The 13,410-nt window shown below is 35.6% G+C and overlaps 1 protein-coding gene across 1 annotated transcript in view; it reads right to left on the reverse strand.

Annotated features, from left to right (window-relative positions):
- The window catches only part of Dmd (dystrophin), a 1,737,386-nt gene that overhangs the window by 392,450 nt on the left and 1,331,526 nt on the right, over positions 1 to 13,410 (reverse strand). The window contains exon 51 of the mRNA XM_048796385.1: positions 3,750 to 3,922. Coding sequence (XP_048652342.1) covers positions 3,750 to 3,922 — 173 coding nt within the window. The remainder of the gene's footprint in view (positions 1 to 3,749; positions 3,923 to 13,410) is intronic.

Genomic DNA, 13,410 nt, shown 5'->3' on the forward strand with positions numbered 1-13,410 from the left:
TATATATATATAGAGAGAGAGAGAGAGAGAGAGAGAGAGAGAGAAATGTTCATTATGGAATTTGAGTCAAAATTTAGAGCATGATACAGGAAAATGGATGGAACTTGAGATTATCATGTTAAGCCAAATAACTTGAACTCAGAAGGTTGAGGGTCTTATGTTTTCTCTCATATAAGGAAGCTAGAGAGGAAAAAGAAAAACAAGGATTGGAATGGATCTACTAAACATCAAAGGGAGATCGGTGTAGAGGAAAGGGACCAAGGGGTGAAAGGAATGGTGTGGGGTGGGGGGCGGGGGGTAATGCTTAAGAATGATATTGATCCAATTTTATTGTATGTATGTACGAATAGGTAACAACAAATCCCATGCATATTTACAACTATAATGCACAAATAAAAATGTGGAAAAAATTTAGAGCATGCATGGAGAGATGGTGTTGTGTGAAAACCAGGATATACACATATTCACATGAAAAAATAAGGAAATTGTTCGAAAGCAAGAAGGGGATTAGAAAGCAGAATCTACTTGGCTTAGAAAATCCAGTTGGGGAACTAGAATTCTGCTTGGTAAAAAGCAAACTGGGGACAGGAGATGAACAGAGAATGAAAGGGGTTAGCAAAGGTTTATGTGACATAATTGGTAGAGAATGGTGTGTACACTAGATTCTAGTGACTAACTTCATGAGAGCCATATTTTTTTCTTCTGCTTTGTTCACTAATGCATCCCCAGTGCCTAGAAGAGTGCCTGATATGTAGTCGGCACTCATTAAGTATTTGTCGAATGAACAAATAAATGATTGAATGAGTACAATGTGTGCATGACAAGATTGTAGCTCTTGAATGAAAGAGTAATATGATGGAAAGTGTCTAGTTAGCATATTCTTTTTTTTTTGCATTTTATTTTTTTTATTTTTATTTATTTATTTTTTAATTTTTTATTGTGGGTTGTTCAAAACATTACAAATTTCTTGACATATCATATTCCACACTTTGATTCAAGTGGGTTATGAACTCCCATAGTTAGCATATTCTTGTAAATGTTTAATGAATGGTCTAACTATGTATGTTAATCTATCAGTACGGTATGATATGAAGACTTGAATAAGAACCACAGGAAGAGAAAAGCTGTAGGGCCTAATGAAAATAAATGGAAGGAGAAGAACATGATATAGATCTAGAAATACAAGAGTACCTCTACTTACTGAGCCAATAGAGCACAAAAGGAAATTTCAAAATCATTTGGATTCAGATGATTTATTTTTCATTAAAAGTGGACACCTGTGAAATTAATGCTTTTATTTTGTGAAATATATAAATGGTTTAAGAATCCCTCAAAAACAATAAACCAACTGTAATTATTTAGTATGTTATAATTTGGAGAAACAAGGTTGTTTTTCCAGGGTATCTCTGGAACTACTTTTTAATTGTGGTGACTTTTCATAATAAAATAACCTCAATGGAGTTACAGATGAGATTTCCCATGCAGGCTTATTAGTGCCATTAATGCTTCTGTATCTAACTCTTCCCAGTGTTCATCTATTCTTTTTCATAATCATCCTAAATTACTATCTCTACTGAGCTTCTTTGAACTGAACCTTACCATTCACTAAGGACTGAGTGATATCCTATTTCAATCAAGTGTCAGGAATAAACTAAATTGCTTTTATGTGAAGAATTATTTCTTTCTTTTTTTATAAGCTGATGCTTATAACACATTCTAAATTATTAGAGAGGCCTATTTAAAAGCCAAAATCATTGATCTGAATATTTAAATTCTCAAATTTGCAGCACCTTAGATAAGCTAAGGTAACTGTTTTCTACTTGATTAATGACAGCAAGAATTAAACTGCAGGAGCTGGCATATGGGAAATTGCTGAGAATGAAGAGCCCATATTTTGGCTGACATGCTGTTTGCTGCTTTCAATTCTCCTTTTATTTCATCAAGTTCATATGAAGGAGAAAAAAGGCACTGAGTGATGTTCAGAACAGTTATAGCACCTTGCTTTTTCTTTCCTGCAAAAAAAGAATAACTTTCTTTTCTTTACCTACCAATATCTTTTCCATCTCACATGTTTCATTCCTTTTTAATGACAGATGTTATGAAAGTGGCCTTTGTAATTACACACTGTGACCTCTCTTAAGAGTTTAAGCTGTAGAAAATGAATGGAGCCTCCCCAGCTTTGAAAATGCCATTGCCATTATTGCCCCCACCTCATCACCAACACATGGGTAAGAAAAATCATGAACAGAATAGAGAGATAAAAACAAGTGGCTTGAAAGCTAGGGTATAAACTTGGGGGAAAAGCCTTATAAATAATAATAAATACTTTTCTACTCCCAGAAATCTGCTTCTCTATTTCATCTTTTCCATTGTGTATTTATCTTAAAAAGGTTTCTTGTGTACTCTGTGGGATAATATGACGATTAAAACTCAGATACTAAAGTCAGATACTCTGTGTTTAGATCTTGGATCTGTCACTTGCTAACTAAGTAATCTTTGGAAAGTTATAAACTCTCTATGCCTCATTTTCTTCAAATATAAAGAGAGCATAATAATGAAATCTACCTAGGTTTGCTGAGAGCATGAAATGGGTAAATAATGTGAAGCCCCTTTGGCATAGCATGTGTTAGCTGCTATCATTATAATTATTTTGTATTACGTGCAAAATTTTATAATAGTAAAACTTTTGAATTAATAAAATGTCAGGGTTTTTCTCCTCCTTATACGAGTAGATACATTATATGCTGAAACTTTGGACAATTGGGAGAACTTTAAAGAATAAAGAAATCCTTCCTTTCTGTAATCTTATTTTCTAGAGGAATTGACTCCTCTCACTATTTTGGTGCATTCTCTTGTAACTATTATTGAGTTCATTGTCCTTTTTACCTCTTTCTACTACCAATCCTTTTATAGACAAAGACAAAATCATGAAATATCTCCAGAAAAAAGTAGATAAGGAAAATCAATTGATCAGAAAGCAGGAAGCTTAACTTCTACTCCATGCCACTTGGTAGATTGTTTAGGTAACAGTAGGCATTTCACAGACTTGCTCTGCTCTCTTATCCCTTTACTGAACTATCTTAGCAAAATGGTATGGCAAAGAGCTTCTCTCTGCTTTCCTTACAATGATGTTTGGATCCATCCATCTCAAAAGAAAGCTGGTACATATAATGGGGCAAAGTAGAAACTAACAGGTGAGTATAGAATTAAAAGCTCAGTATACCCACATAGGATGTGTTTTTAAAAAATCTAAGAGGAATCAAATGACAAAAAGTGGCTATATTCTCTCAGCAGCAGGAGCTATGGAGAGGGTTTCTCTAAACTGTTAATTATAATGAGTTCTGATATTTAAAGAATGTCCTCCGGTATGAATTTTGAGTAATGCCAAAGAAAGAATTCCATAATAAACATCCGTTAATTTTATCACTTTTTGTATAACCCTGTGATAAGCCAAGAGAGAACTCTATGAAATTAGAAGAGCTGTACTCCTCATTTAAATTCACTCTAATGTCTTAATATGCATCTCTCCTGTGGTTATAAAACATCACCATGTTAATCTAACCTGAACCCTCAAGTATCATCTCCATTCCAAGCAAATGAATGATTCATTTATTCAAAATAAAATGAATCATTCCAAAATTGGGTGATTTACATAAACATATGAGATATTAGCTACTTATGCTAAGAAAACGAGGAAAATTTTGTCATTTTAATTCATCTCTGGCTTTTTTGCTGCAATCTTTTCCTACCTAATGTTGAGAGACTTTTTCCGCAGCTCACTCCACTTGAAGTTCATGTTATCCAGACGTCTTTGTAACAGTGCCGCTTCATCAGAACCTTCCAGGGATCTCAGGATTTTTTGGCCATTTTCGTCTAGGTTGTGATAGATATCTGTGTGAGCTTCGATTTCTCCTTGGAGGTCCTATGGGGCAGCAGGAAGAAGGATACATGCAGAATTACTGAACGAAAGAAACCAGCTGTGAATGTGAATTTGGAGAACTACAAAAATAAACTATGAAAAAAAGAATAAACTATGAGTTCAAAAGACATTTTAATCAGTCCCATATGAGATGATATACCCCAAATCACTTTTCTTGGTATATTGTCTCATGTTATTATGTAGATTGAAAATGAACATCTAATTAGGTGTAGTAAATTTATTCCTTGTCATTATGAGTTGGAAAGTAATATATTTGTGACTTCACAAATTTCATAAGTTAAATCTTCTAGTCCATGGATAAAATATATTGTTTTATGGAAATGGTATAAAATAAAATTATATGGAAAAGTGCATCCCGGTGCCAATAATTTCACTAAAATATGAGTCAAGACGTATTTTCCATTTACATAGTAATCTGTAAGGTTGACTCTGACTATAAAAGCATATAGAGATGAATAAACAAGGTTGTCCTTGGTCCACAGCACAAACATATTAATGGGACTCTATCAGAGAAGCGAGTCTTCTTGACAACACACGTTAAGTTCACCTTGGTGTTAGAGCATCATACATATATTATAGCATCACACATTTATTAGCAAAATCTCCCATTTAAAAATGCCATCATATTTCTAGGCTTGAGAGGTGGAAAGTTCATAGGACCTTGGTAAAAGTTATGATAAGAGGTACACATTTAAGTTCATGTGTATAGACACAGATTAAGAAAATTATCATAGGAGAAGTATCTGACCTTTACATGGTATGTCTTCCTGTGTAACATTTTCAGCTTGAGCCGGGGACTACAGCACTGATCCTGTTGCATAGCAATCCTGAGAAAACCCAGAAACTGAAAGTGCCCTGCTTTAAAATGCCAACTTTGCTTACATTCTGTTGACAGAATGAGTTTCAGAGCACAGGCCTCACCAGTCAATAATAATAAACAGCCACTTTGTACTCCTAGCTAAACGGTAGCCAGGCGTGTGGATGTGGGAGGGACCTCAAAGAGAGGAGGCCTGGAATATGCAACTGACAGTTTATATTAAACAGCCAACTTTTCTTATCATTTCGCCATTACAAGCCAGAGACATTATAAATTCATTTTATATATGTGTTTCCCTCCTTGTTCCCAGCAGAATAGTCAAAGCCAAAGGAACATTCCTTAGAGAGCTGCCGGGTACCAGCATTCCTTTCTGCCTACACAATGAATGGAGGCTTTGTACATTATCTGACTTGCTCTTAAAGATTTGTATGCTTCTGTTCAACAAGTTTAAAAATTCATTCTGAAGCTCCAAACAATTGGATTGATCTGTGTAACTAGAAAAGTTTTCTTTTTTCTCTCTCACTCTTTCTAAAATTGAATTAAATTACTCTGCTAAAGTAAGGGAGAAAGTGGCAACAATAACATGTTAGAAATTCTGAAGAACTAGCTCACGTTTTCAGGCACAGCCTCTTAAGATGCAGAAGTTTGAGTGCTGCAGAAGTAAGGTAGATGGGCAGTGAATGTCTCCTGTTACTATTTTTGGCAGCCAAAGTACCCTTGATGGACTATGAAGAGAGTTATGTCCCATCCTCTTTGACTGGAAGGACTGGAAAGGGCATATGGATAGGACCACATCAGAAGTTGAAAGAAGGAAAATACTAAAGTAGACTTAGGAGCATGTATCTCCAACCCATCAAAACCAGGCTGGTTCTGGAAGGGTACAGACAGATTTTGAAACTAGCATATGTAGTAGAAAACTAGCATTAGGCTTCTTCAGAACAAAGTTGGGTCAAATATACATCCATTTTATTGCAGTTTTCTTCGTCTTTTTAAAAAATCTACATGGAATAACATGCTGGCTTTTGAGCAAAAGAGAAAATTGAGTTAATTCATCTAAGCAGTTCAGGACAAATAAAAACCAGATCTAAGGTCCTGATAATTTCCTCTCTTGTCTCTTTTACTTTACTTTTTTGTTCTGATTTGTACACTACCTAAAATTTCTCCTCAGAGTATATATTTAGTGAATTAAAGTCAAATTTACAGTTGTTCAAGAAAATAAAGTTCCTATTTGGTTTTTGTGCAGTGCTGGGGATCAAACCCAGTGTTTTCGCATGCTAAGCACTCATACACCAAGCTACACCCCCACAGCCCCAGAGAGTAAAGTAGTTTGACTAATAGAGTAAACATTATACAATATATGTATATAAATGATAATACATTTGAATTTTTATATCCTGTATTGATAGCAGACACCCAGTCCTAATCATTAGTTCCTTAAGATTATGTATATCATGAAGCTATCAACACTTTGTTGAATAAAAGAGGTCTTCTCAAGTGCAAATAGGATGTTGATTCATGAATTTGTTAATTTTCATCTTTGCCATGACTGTGTGTATCACACTGCATATAAACATTTTTGCTGTATCATCAATAAATAAATGAAAATAAAATTCATATACAAATATTTATCTAAGACTGATTGTCTAGTCTTAGCATCATGGAAATATAAGAATGCAAGTGACAGTTCTCTTTTCCTGAAGTCATGCATGTACTTTTTATTTAATCCATGCTTTTTTTAATCTCATTGATATATTACTAACTAAATATCAATGAGAATTTCCTGCCAAATCTCATAGATACTGGGATAAAATTTTCTCCCTTAAGAAATGCAGAATTGGCTGAAGTAAAGTCTTAACATCGACAGGAAGGTAAGTATAATGCCAGTGTTAGTTTTCTAGGGCATCATGGTGGCTTGGAGCACCAAATGACATATGTACAGTGAAGAGCTTCACAGGTTACAGTGCACTTATAAATGTAACACCCCGGCTGTTCCTCCCCTGGCTGTGTGAAGAATATCATATTCTTCCTGTTTTGCAGATGAGAGGTTCAGAGAAGTTTAACTAATTTGTTCAAAGTTTCCTATGTAGTAAATGTTAGAACTGGGAAGTGGATCCAGTTTTCTTGACTCCTGAATATCTTGGGCTATTTCCACCAATCGGTTTGCTGTGAGCATTGGATGTAATACATAGTAGTTACTGAAGCTGAACAAGGATACTATTAAGAAGGGAAAAAAAAAAAACTGTTGAGGGAGAAGCACACTGAAAGATAGCATTACTGATTTTGATAAAACATTTACCCACATGGATTGATTTATTCTGAGTGAAAAATGAAATCCTGACTACACTTTTTATTTCTCATTTTGCAATTGGGCATCTGGGACCACCTGTGAGCAAAAACTGTCTGTATTGAAAAGGTCTTACTATAAAATATCTCTGCTGCCACAACACAAATTCTCCCATCAATGAGTCCTCTCTTTGTCTCTAAGTGCCAAGCGAACCATGAGCTACACCAAGTAATGACCTGACACATCAGCATTAAGAGAGTTCGATCACATTCCTTTGGGATGCAGGCTGGTAGAAAATCTGTCAAGCTACAGGATTCAGGTAGGTTTCCCTAAAAGACAGACAAGTACTGGTAAAGATTATGAGGGTCTCCTTCAAAGGTTACCCTACTGTAGTGGAGAATTTTCAGCACCAATATGCAGCATGAGTTCTAGGTGGGGAGGGGACATTGACAGGCCAGGTAGGAAGGAACATACATTTGTAGAAAACCACCATGATGGCATTTGTTTTAAGAGTAAACCTTACACTTAGAGACCACAAAAAAGCAGGAAGTTGGTATGGAGAGTCAAGTGGGGTCTTCAGAGAGTAGCCAACCTGGACATAGGACAATTTTCACAGAAAATTGTAGGTAGTTTTATTTCAAAAGATCACTCAGGATTTAGTTACTGTATTTATTTTATGCTATTTATTTTTACTCTTTTTTTGTGATCATATTAGTACTTTATAGGGAAAAGATATTTGTTATATAAACAACAAAAACTACTGCAGCAGCAGTAACAAATATAAGACTTACTATATACCAGGCATTGTCCAAAGAACCATATACGCATGAGCTCATTTAATCCTCTCAATCACCCTCTATGGTAAGCATAATTATTATCTTCATTTTCCATATAAGAGAAGAAAATTACAGAGAGATCAAGAAAACATATCCAACATTATATAGCTAATAAACTATGCAGTCAGTTTTGAATTGGGACAGTTGAACAGCAGAACTTGTGCTCTTAACCATTAAGCTTCCTTACCTCTGAGTTTCAGGTTTTTTGATGGCAATTTTGTGATTAATACTATTGTCATCTACATTTTAGTAAATTTAGTTCGCCATGAGGCACTAAATATCATTGTTTCCAATACCCAAAGAGTAATGTTATAGTCTTATTAATATGGAGACTGTTAAACAGATTTGAAGTAGCAGCCAGAGACATATTCAAAACAATAAGAAGGAACATAAAATAATTGAGAAAATAAATACAAATGAAAAAAATAATGTGTCCCCCCTGAAAACCAAAATATATAGCCTAAAATTCTGTACAATTTGGAAACAAATTTTAGTGATGAGTGCCAGGAAAGTTTAGATATGAGGCAAGTATTATGCTCACAGGGTAGCAGTTCAAAGAGTGCAGATTATCCTGTTTCCTGAAGGACTTTTACAAATCCCACACTTCCTTCTTCCCTGAGAGTCTAGCTTATGTCTGCTGTAAGTCCCCTTTCTCAATATTCAGGGAAAATTCATGTAAAAGTGCAGTTAAATAGCCGTGTACTTGAGTCTCCCTGTTCTCTTTTCCTTACTTGATGCTTAAATTTGAAAATTTTTAATCTTGTTGTCTTCACTAAATATTAGATAATAATACCTACATGCTGAGTTGGTTTGGGTATTACATGGAATAATTTTTGTAAAATACTTTGAACAGAATCCAGAACATGAGTCTCTAATAAATAATAGCCAACACAGAGCTCACCACTTTGAGAGAATCCATGTGGAATTCAAGTGATGGAAATAGATTTCATGAAGTCATGGGACTCAGCTTGGTCTTTGAGGAATGAATGGAATTGAAAAACATGGAGGGCATAAGATATTCCAGGTGGGAAGAATAGCATTGAAATGGCATAAAGGTGGAATGATTTGGTTTATGAGCAGTGATAATAAATTACACAACCTGATTGGAATGGAAAATGAATGTTAGGGACAAACAGGTAGAATTCAGTCAAGTGCCTTATAGTAAGTAGGATTAAAAGTCTTTTAGAAAGCTACTGAGAAAAGTACAAAGACAAAGATTATTGACTATTACATTTATTACATTTATTCTATCTCATTCAACAAGTAGAATGACCCAGGGTGTTCATAAGCAATAAGACAATTGGAGATGAATATGGAAAGGTATAAAAGTTTTACTAAAAGAAAGATAAATGGAGATAGCAACAATTAGTTATGTACACTTATTATGGCCCAAACCAATGGATGTGATAGTATTTCAAAATATCACGAATAACAATATCCACATATTATTTTTATATGTATATGGAATTATTTGTCCCAAAAAAGAGGAACTTAGTAAATTAATACAGCCATTATGGAAAACAGTATGGAGGTTCCTCAAAAAACTAGATATAGAACTACAATATGAGCCAGTAACTCATCTTCTGGAATATATCCAAAGGAAATGAAGTCAGTATGCTGAAGGCATATTGGCACTCCATTATCTATTGCAGAATTATTCACAAAAGCTAAGGCATGGAAGCAATCTAAATTTCCCAACATGAGATGAATAGATAAAGAAAATATTCTATATATGTACATGATGGAATATTATTTGGCCATAAAAGGGAAACTGGCATAATTTGAGATAACATGGAATACATTATGCTAAGTGAAATAAGTCAGTCACAGAAAGACAAATATTATATGAACTCGCTTATATGTGGAATCCAAAAAGTTGAACTCATGGAAGTAAAGAATACAATGGTGGTTTCCAGGGGCTGGGGGAGGGCAGCACAGGGATGGAGGGGAAATGTTGATAAAAGAGAACAAAGTTTGTTAAATATGAAGAATAAACTTCAGTGACATATTTATTACACAAAATCAGGACCATAATAAATAATAATGTATATTGCAAATTTTCTATAAGAGTAGATTTAAAATGTTTTCACCACAAAATTATAAGTATGTGAAGTGATCCATTTTTTAATTAGCCAATTTAATCATTTGACACTGTACACATATTAAAATATCACGCTGTTCTCCATAAATGCATATAACTGTCAATTAAAAATAAATAAATGACTCAGCAATGAACAAAACTTCTCTGTTTTGAATATATCTGAGAAGTGAGGAAATAAATAACATAGAAAGAATAAAAATAAGCATCAAAATATCCCTACATTTTTTAATATAGCCACACTACATTTAATTATTTCTGAAAGCAGTGTATAAATAATTATAAGAATATTAGTTATTGCTTACTGATCTTTTTTTAACTAATTCAAGTAAGTAAATAGGGAAAAAAGGTAATGATCTGATTTTCAGAATTTATAAAGTCAGAAACAGAAGATTTAAAACAGGAAAGAAACTATGCTTATGGGCTAAGCTGAGTAACAAGAAGTTAACATCTAACAGAACCAGAAAGGCATAAAAGGAGATACATCCATCAGGGCCACACAGTGTGGAAACTGAAAGCCCTCTATGTATTACTGCCTTTGAAGGTATAGCCTAGCTTTACAGACAAGCAAAATAATTAATGATAATGATCTTCAATTTATCAGAAAAGGCAGATCTATGTTTTGTAAACTGTATTCAAGAAGAAATCAGTGTGTGCGAACCTCTTCAAATGTATTTTATACAACATAGGTACTTTGAAAAGTTGTTACTGTTTTAGAGAAGCTGAACAAAACAAAAACAAACATGAAAGTAAAACTCCCTTAGTTTGGTTATTCATTAAACACGGGCTTTAAATAGTTGAGGTTTTTGAATTCTACACAAACACACAAACACACACATTCCATTACAAGAACAGAAGAATGGAAAAACTTGACAGTAAATCTTTAAAGATATGTACAACAACTAAAAATAAAGAGCCAGGGCTTGCATCTTGTATGTCTCGCATTTGTAATTTTTTTAAAGTGATTCATTTTTATTGCATGTTACAAAAGTATCAGTTTGTCATGGACTGGAAATTACAACTAGCAAAACAAAACAAAAGTATCCTTCCTAACAGATTTTTTGAGAAGTACCCAAATAAAGGAATTGGAACCAGTCTTGGCCTTATAAGGACTCTAATCTAAGCACCAAAAGTTCCTAACTAGATCAGGAAATGCACTTGGTTACAGATTCACAAGAGGCTGTGACTTTTTTTTTCTTTCTATTGTATATGTGGCCATTGCAATACTTTTAAAAGCAGCAGAGTTGTCATCCCAAGAGAAACAAGAGTTAATTTGAGAACTGCTGTTTGGCTTGGAGCCTGGTTGCTCTAGGTAGATAAGGAGTGTGTTTTCAGGTCCACTGCATCGCAATGCATCTTAAACGAGCAGCCATGGATTTAGGAGTCCACAAGCTTTGCTTTAAAAATGGCTCTTATTAAAGTCCTCAGAGACTATTATCCTGCAGGGTTTGTTGTCTTTGCTTTCATATCTCATTTGAAAATTCTCACACTTAAGCACTAGACCAGCAGAGAGAAGGGATATGCTTTCCTGCCTCAGTACATTCCCAGGTGCAAAGCTTTATTTCAAAATCTAATCTTTAAAAATGCCTGGCCTAGGGTGGATTACCCCTGGAGGAAACTGAGCAAAATCCCATTTGTCAGACTGCCTTAAGCAATCCCAAACTTTGGTAACATGTGATACTTTCTCTCCTTGCTTGACCCTTTGGCTTACTCTCTTCTTCAAATTACTTTTTAAAATTGTAGGATTCATTTAAGTTATAACAGGTTGGGAGTAGGAAGAGAGGTATCTTCTCTTTTACATCTTGTTTTTCCTCCTTTTTTTCCCTCTTGCAGTGAAAAAATTCTCTACACATTTATTCACCACACAAACATGCATTAAGTACCTATTTTATGCCCAAGATTTTGCTAGGAACTATAGGAACACAGATATTATAGGAAAGATGTGATCCTAGTTCTTACATGAACTCATTACTTCCTTCTTTACTTCTTCCCTCCTTCTCTCCCAATATCTATTGTAGTAGAAACCAAGTCTACTATGGTGGGAAACAACAACAACAACAACAAAAAAAAAAAAACCAACAGACCTTCTCCTCGATTGAAGTTCACAGAATAATAGAAAGGTGGAAGACAAATTAGCAATAACAGATAAATTAATGTTCAATAAAATAGGAAAGGCTCTGATGGTAACAAATGGCAGACTATAGGGAGAATAATGGTATACACTTGGTGGTGAGGAGGTGCTCCTTGTTTATGGTAGTCAAGAAAGGATTATGTTTTTTTTTTTTTTTTTAGTATGCTTTAGGTTTTTTTAGTTGTAGTTGGACACAATACCTTTATTTTTATGTGGTGCTGAAGAAAGAACCCAGCGCCCCACATGTGCTAGGTGAGTGCTCTACTGCTGAGCCACAACCCCAGCCCAAGAAAGGATTATGTTTTAACACCAAAATCAAATACCGCAATAAATAAATAGGCAAAGGGGGATCCAAGATGGCAGGCCAGAGGGAGGCAGCATTCTGTGTAGCTCCATGACCTGGGACTCAAGTAGTGAGAATACTGCTTCTCTGAGAGCGATATATTCCTGCTCCTGCACCAGAATCATAGACACTGTGCCTGTCCAGGGCTCCAGGCCTCAGCACCAGAGTAGGTCTCCCAAATACTCACCCATGCAGGACTATCAGGTACCAGAACGGGACCATCAGCACCTGCTCAGAACTCTTGGCCACCCACCAGAGCAGAAATCACCAACAATGCCACTCCCATGTAGGACACTGGGCAGCTTCCCATACACAGGAAGTCCAACCGCCACTCCTGTGTGGACCCCCAAAGTATGGCTTCCCTGGTCACTGCCATCTTGGGACTCTGCAGCAGCACAAACAGTCCCCTACACACAGTGGCCTGCCTGTACCTGAGAATTTAATACAGGCTCTGAATTTAGCCCACAGCCACACACTGCACACTACAGAGCTCATCTCTGAACATATTGTCCCATGCCATTGCTCGGCTCCCCCCACATGACCTGACACCCCACTGCTGAAAGCAGGCACCTCCATCTTGGTCATTTTCATCACCATTTTCACAGGGGGACAATACCCAGTTTGGAACTCTGGCTGACCAGGTACCCAGTTTCTAACTCCCCCATCTCCCCAGCAGCCACTACCCTGGAACAGTGACATACTAGTTACCTTCACCATCTGGTGGCAGAGATACCAGCTACCAACAGACGACCCCACCAGGGAAGCAGGAAACATAAGGATTTTCAACCAAAACAATCCTGTTTCCTCCTTCAAGATTTTTTTCCCTCTCCCTCTCTATTTTCCCACCCTCACATCCCCAACATATATGAAACCAAGTACTTTACATGAATTAAGATTTTGAGGACTAGGACATCTGAAAAGTATATTACAGCTGTGTTGTATATTCTTTTTTAATCCCATC

The sequence above is a fragment of the Marmota marmota genome, unplaced genomic scaffold (genome assembly GCF_001458135.2).
Source record: "Marmota marmota marmota unplaced genomic scaffold, marMar, whole genome shotgun sequence".
NCBI classification, from domain to species: Eukaryota; Metazoa; Chordata; class Mammalia; order Rodentia; family Sciuridae; genus Marmota; species Marmota marmota.